This window comes from Anabrus simplex, chromosome 5 (assembly GCF_040414725.1).
Source record: "Anabrus simplex isolate iqAnaSimp1 chromosome 5, ASM4041472v1, whole genome shotgun sequence".
NCBI lineage: Eukaryota > Metazoa > Arthropoda > Insecta > Orthoptera > Tettigoniidae > Anabrus > Anabrus simplex.
This window is the reverse complement of record NC_090269.1, coordinates 210,911,897-210,925,557: the sequence shown is the minus strand read 5'-3', so window position 1 is coordinate 210,925,557 and position 13,661 is coordinate 210,911,897. Positions and strand designations below refer to the sequence as shown.

The window sequence follows — 13,661 nt, the reverse complement described above, 5'->3', positions numbered from 1 at the left end:
GGCAACAGCCTGAAGGGCTCACATGGCGAGCATTAGGATGGTGTAAAAATGGGTATTGACATCCATTATTGCCGCAATTCCAACTGTTACGTTTATTTTATTAAAGTAACTTCTTTAACGTCCCGGTCTAGAAAGTCAAGAATAACGGCCGAGAGGATTCATCGTGCTGACCACATGACACCTCGTAATCTGTAGGTCTTCGGGCTGAGCAGCGGTCGCTTGGTAGGCAAAGGCCCTTCAAGGGCTGTAGTGCCATGGGGAACTTCTTTAACGTGGAAGATGGGGAAAGGGAAATAAAAGAAAATGTGGAGTAAGCCGAAGGGAATGTATATCTGCGACCCTTAAAACAGAATGAACTCTGAATGTGAACTCTTTTAGAATTACTTGTAATGTTCTCCAGCTACGGGAACTAAAATGCCAATTGATAAGCGAAGGAGAGGAATGAAGCGTGACAGAGAGGTTGATCAGAGGTAAATTGTTAGACTGCTCGTTGTTACCAACACTGTACAATTCTAATGTCTAATTCTGATTTTCAATGCGGGTGGAGCCACGGAATCTGCTAGTATCTGGAAATAGTGAGGAAAATGGGCCAGTTCATGGAAAAGGACTAAAGCAATTTAGTCTTCAGCCTCATTTCTTTACCATGTATCAGAAATCCCATTTGGCAGCGTTTTCTTTACTGACACGTATTCTTTTTATTTAATTGGGACTAGGATTGGGAAAGGAAGTGATCGTGGCTTATATATTAAGTTTCACCTCGGCATTCTCTTAAAAAGTGGAAGAACTATAAATCAGCACCTCTATGAAGCCGGAGAGTGGAATTCAAACCAATCATCTCTTTGCAGCCCTCATACCAGCATTTATATTCACCATGGCAGAGCTAGAAATTGTGAACTCTTACCAGCCGGACGGGAAGCTCTATGCTGACCCGTAGATTACTGTAGTAGCACATCTGGAATGCGAAACTCGATTGCCGAGACCATATCTTCATGCACTGCAGTGTCCAATCTATCGGGCAGCTTTAACTCTGAAAAGGCTAGTACCCCTGTTGTGAACAAATGAGAACAATTTATAAAACTTCTGTAGTTACACTAACCATCTTCTTTGCATTTTCCCCATTTATGTGGGGTCTGCCTTCTTACAATGTTTCCGCCACTTCAATCGATTCTTAGCACCCCGAGGGCTAAGTTTTGTGAGTCACATGTCATCTCTCACCTGGTCCAGCCAGCGAGTTTGAGGTCGCCCTCGAGGTCGGCGACCCTCCACGTTCAGTTGAAGAGCAGTCATTGCAACTGACGTTTCACTGCTAAGGAGTAGTTGCACTAATATTTAAATGAATTAATTACTGTATAATGTACAAAAACCTTTGCCTCAATGGACTGATTCTTGTTTACCAGATGTACTGCATCTCCCTGCCAATTGTTATTATCTGCATGATGGGTGCCTTCGTGATCATGTTGGTGTCCTTCTGGGCAGAGGAACAACTGATGGTGATGAAGCGGGAGGAGGATTTCAGGTGGAGCACTGTGATCGTCATGATGCCGAGTGTCGTATACACAGGACTCGTCTACATCATGAATTTGTACTACCGGCAGCTCGCCACTTACCTCACAGAGTGGGGTGAGTACACAGTAATTCTATTATCGTCTATTTTAATCATGCCATGTAGATAATAAATACTGTATTCAGTTGCACCGCATTAGACTCCTCGCATAATTATTCGGACAGACATGATTTATTACATTTTCCTTTTTCAGTAATAATAAAGCACTGATATAAATTGAATACAAGTTTCTGTAAGGAATATAAAAACTAAACGTCCATCATTCTTCTAATGAACACTGTCAATGCAAATATTATAATTAAAAAACAAAATCAAAACCAAAAGCAATATTGCACAAAATTATTCGGACACTTTTTTTACATATGGTCTTAAAAGTTCGGCTTCTGGTAGGCTTTCCTTTCATTTTAATTACTTCCTTGAGTCGACTTGGCATGCTCTCCACTAATTTCCGGGTGTAGTCGGGAGATATCTTCTGCCACTCTTCTTGAAGTCGGTTTTCAAGCTATTCTCTAGATGCCATTGTTGTTTTTCTTATTTCTTTATCAAGTTTGTCCCAAAGATTCTCAATCAGATTCAAGTCTAGTGATTCAGAGGGAGGATGATGAACCTTTGGGCATTTAAATAATAACCACATCCTTACATTTCAGGGCATATGCTTTGGGTCGTTATCTTTATAAAACTTAATATTTCACCAATACCCAAATCTTAGGCACTCTTTTTCATATTGTCCCTCAGTATTATAAGGTAATGAAAGTGGTCAATGTTACCCTCAATAAAAACAATCCACCAACTCCATTCATCGACATGCACCCCCACACTATTACATGTCCACCGCCATCCTTCACAGTAGCTCTCAGATTTTTTTCTTGAAGCTCAGTATTAGGACGCTGCCAAACTGTTATCCTCTCATCAGACTGAAACATGTTAATTTACTCTCATGAGCAAATATAACGTCATTCCACCACTCATTGTCTTCTCTAACATGCTCTTTGGCAAACAGCATTCTCTTTCTTTGATTTATTTGATTTATAAAGGGTTTTCTTTGTGCAGTACGGCAGTGAAAGTTACCTCTTCTGAGCACTCTCCGTATTGTTTCGGGATGAACTTTCTGTGTCTGTGGCAATCTCCGTAACGAGTTTTGGAGCTCTAAATTTGGGTTCCTCTTTTTTTTTTTTTTTTCTAATTATATAACACTCTTCTCTCACAGAAAAAGTTCTTGGACGTCCCATATGCGGTAGATGTTCAATCCTATCTTCCTTCCGGAATCTTGTTACAATATCAGAGACTGCACTTTTCTTTATTTGTAACATTTCAGCAATTTGAGGACAACTTTTAACTTTAGCATGATGAAAAATTACTAGCTGCCGCTGTTCAATTGTGCTCTCTCTTCCTCTGCGGCCCATTTTCTCTTAAGTTGTACACAGTAACTTCCTCTAACTCACTGAATGTTTACGTTCATACTGTCCGTGGCACTTCTACACACGACAACTGACTTGTGTCCGAATAATTTTGTTGTAGCACATTAACTGCGTTCTGAGGCTCCAGCGTCTCTGGTTCTCTCCTGTTTTCTAAAAGTACTCATTTCAACGCCGTGTTGAATCTGTCAAACTGGGTTCTGTCAGAAACTAGTTTGCGAGTACAATATTTTCTGTGAAACATAGGGCCAGAGTGTGTAGCAAAGCAAACGTGATGTGAGTCACTGTACATAGTTGTGGCTACGGCTACCGCATGATCAGGTACGGACACGCGACACGTCATCCTCTCGAGCCTTGGTCAGCTTATAACCTTCTGATCCGTGATTCAGAATGATTTCAGCCGTAGTTACTTTGAAATAAATATATGATGTGCACTTGCCATTGCAAAAGTGAAACAAGCAATGAAACAATTTTCGTCGCCTTTGCTAGAACTCGTAGACCGAAGTATACAATGGAGCCTTCACTAATTTGAAGAATTAATGGATAGAATATCGCTTCATTACTCAAGCAGGGGTGGACAATTTTCGTAAAATGTTAATAATATATGGATAACAAAACCAACATTTCAGCTCCTCCTCTAAAATCTGGCAGAGTTGTAAAATAAGATTTGCTTAATACTTCAATAGTCGACATTCTAAGCACTTTTCCATGCGTCCATCTGTGCGTGGAACAGGAGCACTAGTTTCATGTGCCCCCCCCCCCCCCCCTGAGCTCTCTTGGTTATACTAGAATAACGTACAGTCGTCTGCCAAATTATTACACTCACAAGGAGAATAAGATACTTTTGTTTATTTTGGAATATATATTATATACGAACTGGTGAATAGTTACACTTCCTTTATTGTATGAATATTTTACTTGGTTTACAATTAATTTTCTGGACAAGAGCAATTTGACAATCACCAATTTTCTTCACACTAAACTAACTACAGTATCCAAAACTTTGTGAAGTCAAGCTTATCCGCACTCACTCGAAACGCTTTTTCTTGTTATTTCCCAGGATTTTCCACGATTCGTTTACTCTTTCTATCAACATAATTGGCAATAACTCCATATGCCTTAATATTGTTTCTTCTGTGTCATCCAAATGTTTTCCTATTGGGTTCAAGTCAAGAGAATTTGCTGGCCAGTCCTATTATATGAGATAGCTGTAGCTTAAAACTAACCCGTTTTGATCCGTCTCTGTTATTCCTTAAACAAAATGTGGACGTCTTAAAAATTGCAGCACCTACCAGCGAGTATAATAATTTGGCAGACCACTGTATACCTAGGTACATGGGTTGGAATTTTAATACGAGTATTTACAAATGTTATATTACTATGGATATACAATATATATGTTTATAATGTTTTCTGGCCTTCGATGGAGCCAGTAGTGTTTTGTGTAGAAATCAAAACATGTCATCGACGGCGCCTGTTTGGTTGTTTGCTGGAATAGAGCAGTCTATTCCGTAAAGAATGTTTAGAATAGTTCTCATTGAATACTATGCGGCTGTTAGGTGTTAAGGGATTAAGGTAGATGGTTGATCATTTCACAGATCCTTGGACTGCACATTTTAACCACACTTCTTCAACATCCGCTCTAGTATTTTAATGCAAAATGATGGGTCGATTTGTACAGAATATAGGTCCAGTTCCTTTTTCTCAAAGCCAGTCTCATATTGTATTTCAAGAATTTAGTGTAACACTCACCTATCAGCTTGCATGGAAAAAAACACTGGAGTGTATAATGCAGTAGCTAGGGTTGAGGATTCTGTTGGTAGGATTCTTATAAAGAGAGCAAGTTATTATAACTTCCATTTATTCCTACGTTTGCATACGTATAGATACTAATCCGATGATTCTAAGATCCGTTGCAACTATTACGAAGGAAACAATTTCTTTTAATATAATACAATATATTACCGGTGAGATTGTAAATTTAGTTGCAGAAAATAAAAATACTTAAAAAGAATATGAGGTATTTTGCTGACAAGATGGGCAACTTGCACTGTTGGTTATAATTGCTGCTATCCGTTTCAGTATTCCGCTGTTGGTATAGGACGAGTATATCAGCTGATTCATATATTAGTCCAACGGTGCCGAGATGTCAATGTCGATGTTTTTGCTTGTTTCATCGATTACGAAAAGGCCTTCGATACAGTCCGCCATGATGAACTTATGAACATTTTTAAAGAATAAAATAGGACTTGATGGGCGGGACGTCCGTATTATTAGTAATCTCTACTGGAACCAGAGTACTGGCATAAGAGTTGATGGTCGTGTCTCGGAAGAAGTCTCAATTATGAAAGGAGTTCGCCAAGGCTGTATTCTTTCCCCCATGCTTTTCAACATATATTCAGAAAATATTTTTCGAGTTGCTCTTTACGGAAAGACTCAAGGAGTTGTGGTTAATGGTTTCATCATAAATAACATCAGGTACGCCGATGACACTGTGATACTTGCAACCAATCTCCAGGATCTACAGGAACTATGTAATGCTGTTACTGAAGCCAGCAGCGCAATGGGCTTGAGGCTTAATGTAAAGAAGACCAAGTGGATGGTCATAAGTAGGAAAGAAGATGGCATTCGAGGTAATCTCACAGCAGCAAAGGAACAGATCGCGAGAGTGGCAACATTTAAATACCTGGGATGTCACATCAGTGATGACTGAGACCGTACTCACGAGATCCGATGCAGAATTGAGCAGGCCAGAACTTCTTTTTTAGAGACTTAGAAAACTTTTGACAAGCCGTGACCTTTCCATTACACTACGGACACGACTACTCCGGCGCTACGTTTTCAGCATTCTGTTATACGGCGTTGAGGCATAGACACTGAGACCATGTGCAAGAAGTTGCAAACATTTGAAATGTGGACGTACCGAAGGATGCTGAAGATACCTTGGACAGCTAAAATGACCAATATAGACGTTTTGCACCGTATGAACAAAGAACCAGGAATTCTCACTACCATCAAGAGAAGGAAGCTAGAATACTTTGGTCATATGATGCGGAACAGTAAATACCACCTTCTGCAAGTAATACTCCAAGGGAAAATTAATGGAAAACGTGGTCCGGGGAGAAGTAGGACATCATGGCTCGGCAACTTGAGCCATTGGTTTGGGGTGACAAAGCTTACTCTGTTCAGAACAGCTATGAACAAACAACAGATCATGCTACTGATCGCCAACGTTCTGCGAGGACATGGCACATAAAGAAGAAGAAGAAGTATATTTCGATATTTGCGACGTAGTTCAGCTCCCCACCGTAGTTTCGAGAGAAGTTACTGGGTCACTGTTTTAGACGTCTTCCCTAGTACTTGCGATATTTCAGCACTTTAAATTTCTGGTAGCACATAGGAGAAGAATAATAAGGGAGAGAAAATCCACTTTTCCAATGTTTTAAATGTTGGGACATTTATTAATTTAGTTTAACACTCAAGCATCAACTTGCATGACAACGCTGGAGTGTATAATGCAGTAGCTAAGTTTGAGGGTTCTGTTGATATATAAAAACAGCAGGTTATTATAACTTTCACACTTCCTAGTCTAAATACGGCATCAGGTATTTAGTTTTAACTTCACTTCTGTTGTTTCAGATAACCTTGTTCAAATTAGGATAAACGTAAGTGTACTTTAAAATTGTAGTGTAGTTATTTCAATTTAATTTAACTGCAGTTCTTTTTAATAGAATAATCGCATTCTCTAGTTCCGGATGACTTGGAACTGGGGACTGAGTATTCATTTATTGCACAATGCAAATGGTTGTTTCTGCATATTTTTTTAAATTTTTCTTACTACAGTTAGTTTGCTATTACTACATTAAAGATTGTCCGCCTCCGTAGTGTAAAGGTTAACCCTACTAGCTGCCGTTCTCAGAGGCCTGGATTCGATTGCCGGTACTGCCACAAATTTATGGCGGGAGGGCTGACATGTGGTTGAAATGGTACATGAAGCTCACCTTCATTGGGGGTGTGCCTGAAAAGAGCTGTACCACCTCGGGATGAGGCCACGAGTTTACGTAAAACATTAAAATTACAGTAAGCCTAATTAATGTTTGTACCCGTTATTCAACTGATCACTTTTTAGTCCTCGATGTTAAACATTATTACATATTCTAGGATAATCTGTATTCTACCATTTATTAATTTAATTAGTAGGCGTACTTTTATTTTGCCATATCGGTTTTTGATATACAAACACATTTTGCTGTCCTACCCCGTGCGATCCAATCTTTGTTTATTCAGTTTCTCTCTTTTTTTTTTTTTTGTTGTTTTTTCTTTCGAATCACTGTCCAGGTATTTGGCCCTAGGTGAGTATGTATCCCTTCATACGCTTAACAGAATGCCTCTTCAATTATTTCTCCACATAACAATCCACGATTCTCTCCATGCTTCCCTCTTTGACCCTTATTCTTATAGATATCCATTAACAACCACACCATTCGTAAGTCTTTCTTTATCAACAACGTTTTGCTAATTTCACAGAATTCCAGTAATATCATTTTGGTCCTACATTCTGACATGATCATCTGCTTCTCAGTATCTTTCACTTGAGTAGTTACTTCCTTACTCAGCTTCTTTCTTTGTTCCGAATCACTTTATGTCAGCAGTCTCCCATTACTATTCTATCTAGCATACCTTTCACCTTTTCTTTACCCAGTAATCATCATGTAGATGTTTTATCTGATATTGGTATGCTAAATTCAACATTTTTCCTTCCGTTCTCCCCCCCCCCCCTTAATCGTAACCAATAATTCAAGTCAAGTTGCGATGGCATAAAGTTGTTAGTGTTAAACTGTAGAAATATTGTACAGCAAAAAAAGTAATATGATCTATTTTGTAATAGGAGTTGAATCATGGCTGAGAAGTGATATTACAGATGCGGGAATTTTCTCGCGGAACTGGGGTGTATCTCAACGGGAGAATAGGAACGATCGGAGGGGGAGTATTAGTAATGGTGAAAGACGAATTTTTAAGCTACGAAAAAGTAAAGGATGAAAAGCATGAAATTCTAGTTGTATGGCTCATCTATAAAGATAATTGGCAACGTGATATTTTTGGAGTGTACAGACCTGAAAAGCGTGGCCCTGACGCTGGTGAGTGATTATTTTATAAGATAATTATCTATGTGGGGAAACGAGACAAAAGGAACCTTATTGTAGAAGATAATCTCAATTTATCAAATCTTGACTGGGAAATACCAGCAGAAAACATGAACAACAAATCGTAAATAAGTTAATCTGGGGAGGAAAGCAAAGTCAGGAAGTGATGGAACCAAATAGAGCAAAAAATATTTTAGACTTGGTGCCGAGAAAGCGAGATGAGCTCTATAGAAACTGAAGTGATTGATGGTATAAGTGATCACAAACATTTTTTCGTCTAGTTGAAAATTAATGGGGAAGGTCGTACAAGTAGGGCTATAAAGGAATATATGGTTGATAAGAAAGGCATGGGGAAATATTTTTAAAGTAGGTAACTATGATCAGTCAAAAATGGTGGGTTTAAAGCAATTGTTGAAGAGTGTGAAAACAGATATTTACCTGTAGAAGTGGTAAGGAATGGTAAACAAGACCAAATCCCATGGCTCAACAGCCCCTCAGGGCCTAGGCTTACCAAGCGACCGTTGCTCAGCACAAAGACCTGCAGATTACGAGGTGTCGTGTGGTCGGCACAACGAATCCTCTCGGCCGTTATTCTTGGCTTTCTAGACCTGGGCCACTATCTCACAGTCGGATAGCTCCTCAATTGTAATCACGTAGGCTGAATGGACCTGAAACCAGCCCTCAGATCCAGGTAAGAATCCCTGTCCTAGCCGGGAATCGAACCCGGGGCCACCGAGTAAGAAGCGGTCACGCTACCCTTTACCACGGGGACGATAAGAAATGGTAAGGATCCACTACGTTATAACTAGGGCCCGGATTTTTAGGTTCTTAAAAACCACGTTTTAGTTTTTTAGTAGCTCAAAATAGTTTTAGTTTTTTATCCTCCTGAAATAGTTTTTAATGATCATTTCAATCATTACTAAAGTTATACTATTCATTCAAACTTTTTTTGCAGTCGCTTAAGTGCTGCTAGTATCCAGTAATCGGGAGATGGTGGGTTCGAATCCCACTGTCGGCAGCCCTGAAGATCGTTTTCCGTGGTTTCCCATTTTAACACTAGGAAAATGCTGGGGCTGTACCTTAATTAAGGCCACGGCCGCTTCCTTCCCATTCCTAGGCCTTTCCTATCCCATCGTCGCCATAAGACATATCTGCGTCGGTACGACGTAAAGCAAATGATGACTTGCCTCTAGGCATCGCTACTTCTGAGATGCGCAAGCTTCTTAAACTGCCTTCAATAATAACTTGATTTATAGGGAAAATTAATTTTAGTCCGTCGCATAATAATGTGTATAGAGCTAAACAGCCGTAGCTGGCGTTAGTCGACCGTACACAATGAGAGATGCACTGAAGCTGGCAAGTTAGGCGGGCTTGTACCTGCTAGATACAGGTCAGTGAACGCCAGGGGGTTGTCCCTTGATTTGTGCTGTACCCTAGTGGAATAGTATCGTATCACGTTGTTTCGCTCTCACTAGTTATACTTAACAAACCACTTCCAGTTCCAAACCATGAAGTCATTTCAAAAAGTCGTGCATAATGTTTATTTTTAAAAAAATCATTTAATTTCATTAATATTTGGTACTTCTATTTCAAAATAACGTAATACTGTCTTGAATAGCCCATTTAGTTTTTTTTAGGTTTTAACGTCTTATTTAGTTATTTTTAGGTTTTATAAGATTCGAGTAATTTACTCCAATGATAATGAAATGGATAAGTAAGTTAAAATACTGCAGTTAGCTAGCAAGGAATAAAATAGTTTAAAACCTAAAAATCCGGGTCCTAGTTATAACAGAGAAATAAGAACATTAAGGAGATGCAGGATGGGAAGAAATGTATTTGAGAATGGTTGTGGAAGTAAGTAAAAACTGAAGGAACTGACTAGGAACTGCAAAAAGTGTCAGCTAAGGATAACATTATGGCAAACATAGTATGGCAGTCATGCGAACTTCAGGAAAAAGTGGATGGGTATATATCTCTAGGTACTTTAAGCCAGAAACAGGTTAGGTACAGGAAGGACATTACAGGGATCATAATGAAGAAGGGGAGTGTACGCATGAGGACTCACAGAAGTATGCTTACAGCGATCACCGTGAGGTACTTTGAATCTCATCAATACCCTGTCAAAAACCTTGAATAGGTCAATAGTGATATAGCCCATTTGATATCTTGAATCCAAAATATCTGGTATTTCATGGTGTAATCCTGTAAGCTGAGCCTAACTGGAGTAAATTTTCCGAAACCCGAACTGCCTTTTATCACACCAATTAGTAATTCAACTGTTATACATTGGGGTTACTAATTCTATTCATTTGATATTGCTCCTTCAAGCAAATCAGTAATCAAATAATTCAGATACAGCACTATAACCAAATCCATTACCTTTAGTATATCCCCAGAAATCTTATCAATTCCAACTGCTTTTCTAGCTTGCAAATGTTTTATCTTTTGTAAATTATTTTATCGTCACGGGACAGACTTTTGGGTCACTCTGTACAATCCCGGGTTTATACTTCACAAACACATGTGCATGAGAGTAAGCCCAGTTTCCTGTGAAATATTTTAGAGTTACGAAGAAAATACATAGAAGCATTTTATAGGAAAGTCTGTTCTGATTCCTGTACTTGTTCTTTTTTTCTGATAAGACTGACAGCTTGACCCACTTTTTTGTTTTCGTCTGATAAAATATGAAGAAAAACACTTAAAATCACATTTGCCTGGAAAACTGATTCCTTTCAAAAACTTGAATTTTAAGTACACTTCTTAAGCTCCAGTTTTAATAGGACTAACTGTGTACGCAGCATATTTTACCTCTGACTTGCGTCACATTTTCTTTTGTTGCATGACACCCTTGCTAGAGTGTATGATAATAGACAACAATGTTATTCCTAATCATACTCTTATTGTGCTTGCAGTTTAATTCAGATGCATCAAGTCATTCAGACGTGATAGTTCCACGAACATCCAAACAAATTTTCACATTTGTTATATTAGTAAGAAAGAAAGTATAACCGAGTTTTATTGACGCATCTACTTTGATGTGCTGTTGACAGAAAACCACCGCACGCAGTCCCAGTACGACCGTCACCGTGTCACCAAGCTTGTACTCTTCGAGTTTGTTAACAACTTCATGTCTCTCTTCTACATTGCCTTCTATATCCAGGACATGGATATGTTAAGAAGTGTAAGTCTGCCCTACGCTGAGTATAACCAAGTGTCATTGTAACCTCTTCCTTGCGGTAGAAATAATTGTAATAATTGTAGTAAGATTTATAACAAACGAATCAAGCTTTTGTATTAGCAGTTGCCATGGATCACAAAGTAAAATATAGTGAGGGCATTTGACCTAAGAACCAGCCGCTCTGTGTTTTTCTTTTGACAGTCGTTAATGTGTCGGCTGAGTTTAGCGACGGTGATTCAACAATACAACAGTCATGAACTACTGTATTGTAAGAAGTTTTTTACTTACCAACATTGTGAAAGTAGACGCTGTTACTGAGATACAGTGGCTCAAAAATTATTGGTCTGTCAAGATATGCTACATGTGAGGAGGAGGAGGAGAAATCGAAGGGAATGATGGTAAAAATTGATATATACTAGAATCCTTGATTATTTATTATCTTGTGTAACATGTACATTGTAAAAGAACATAACTCTTCCATATCCATATAACTAAAAAATATTACTTAAAACAATAATTTTCACTTGTCATCAAAAAAGTATTGATCTGAATTAACACAATGCATTTTTGATCCTTCGTGAACGTTTCAGTACCTGGTAGATCCTCTTTTCCTCTATATAATCTCATATAACCTATTTGGCATCGATTGTACCAAGGTTTCCGTAGTTCCCTTTGGTATGTTATTCCATTCGGTAAGTAAGGCTTCTTTCAGGTCAGCTATGTTTGATATTGCATGTTTTCTCACGTTTTTCTCCAAATAGGGCAACAAATTCTCGGTGGGGTTGATGTCGGAAGATCGTTGTGGAGTTTCCATCCAACACGGTGTATTATACAACAGCCATAACTTCATGTTCAGCGCTGTGTGTTTGGGGTCGTTATCTTGCGTAAACGTATACTTGGCTGAGGGTCCTATTTTTTGTACACTTGATGGAAGATGTGTCTCGAGGATGTTAATGTATGCTTTGTGATCCATAGCCCCTTCAGTAACTTAAAGGCTAATTCACCTACACCATTCGCACTCATGCAACCCCAGACCACCAGGGAACCGCCTTCATGTTTCACAGTAGCTGCAGGTTCTTCTCTTCAAGTTCAGAATTCATCTTTCTCCACAGTCACTCGCCTGTCTGACCTGAAGAAGGTAAATTTACTCTCATCGACAAAAAAACGACTCTTTCCATCCTCATAGCTGTCGTTTCTGTGCTCTTTAGCGTACGCAAGTCTCTTCTTCCTGATAGCCTTGCTGATGTACGGCTTTCTACGGGCTGTTCTTCCCCCATACCCTCTTTCGCGTAGCACATTTCAGATGATTTCAGATGACACTTGCACTCCTACATCTTGTTGTAACGCAGCTGCTGTCTTCGGCGCACTTAGCTGAAGATTTTGGGCCACTTTACGCACAATTTGCCGTTTGGTCTTATACTGATAACTTTGAGGGGCGGCCACTTCTTGGTCTATTTTCTATTATCTATGTTCTTTTGAACCTGTACACAATATTTGTAACAGTTCTAAGAGCTCTTCCAATAATTTCACTCGTGTCCTTGAAAGTTTACCTCTTTGAAATAGTCGCTCTGCAATCTTTCTTTTTTCCACGATTGTTCCTTCCATTTTTCTTCCCATTGCTAGCTGAGCATGGAAATAGTGTTGAATACCTTCCAAGGTATCAGCACAGACACAATGAGCCCGAGTTGCGGCAGACAGCACGATGTCACGGTGATATTGTTTACTAGACCAATACTTGTTTGGCATATAATAACGCACACCATTGTATTACTGGTCCGTTTGCAAACAACATGAATCCCTTTGGCTCCATATTCAATCTACCTGTGTACTTGACTGTCCTACATGCAATTCCATTATATGCACCATTATTTGTACTATACTGTTCCGTTCATACCACGGCTATTGACAGACCAATACTTTTTTGAGCCACTGTACGTCAATATGTATCAGGAAAATGACATATTTCTCGTTCTTTTCTAACCTAACGCTATCCTTTTCATCTAAACTTCCAGAGGCTAACTGAATTTTAAAATGTGTTCAAGAATGATTGTATACATAGATTGTTGTTCTAAACTGTCACTAAAAAGGAGAATTTCTTGTTTTTTAATTTAAGGAAGTTTACATATTAAAAGATGGGAAGTATATTACACATTCTATTAAATCACTATCGTAATGGTCTTCGCCATCCAGTTTCCTTAATTGGATCTCTGTATTAGACTACGAAATCTCTGTAGGAACTTTTCCTAAAAAGCATAGTTAATGGCTCATGAGCTATTAGAATTGGTTTTAAATGAAATTGTTCCCTCGTGTTGTAGTACTCAGAAATCGGCTTCTTGTTCTTTAGTTTGTAGTAGCTGCAC

At 38.9% G+C, this 13,661-nt stretch overlaps 1 protein-coding gene across 7 annotated transcripts in view; it reads left to right on the top strand.

Moving 5' to 3' along the window:
* The window catches only part of Axs (Abnormal X segregation), a 177,344-nt gene that overhangs the window by 139,916 nt on the left and 23,767 nt on the right, over window positions 1-13,661 (top strand). For all 7 annotated transcript variants that reach the window (XM_067147280.2, XM_067147277.2, XM_067147275.2 and 4 more), the window contains 2 exons: window positions 1,398-1,620; window positions 11,174-11,304. In XM_067147280.2, the coding sequence (XP_067003381.1) occupies window positions 1,398-1,620; window positions 11,174-11,304 (354 nt within the window). The remainder of the gene's footprint in view (window positions 1-1,397; window positions 1,621-11,173; window positions 11,305-13,661) is intronic.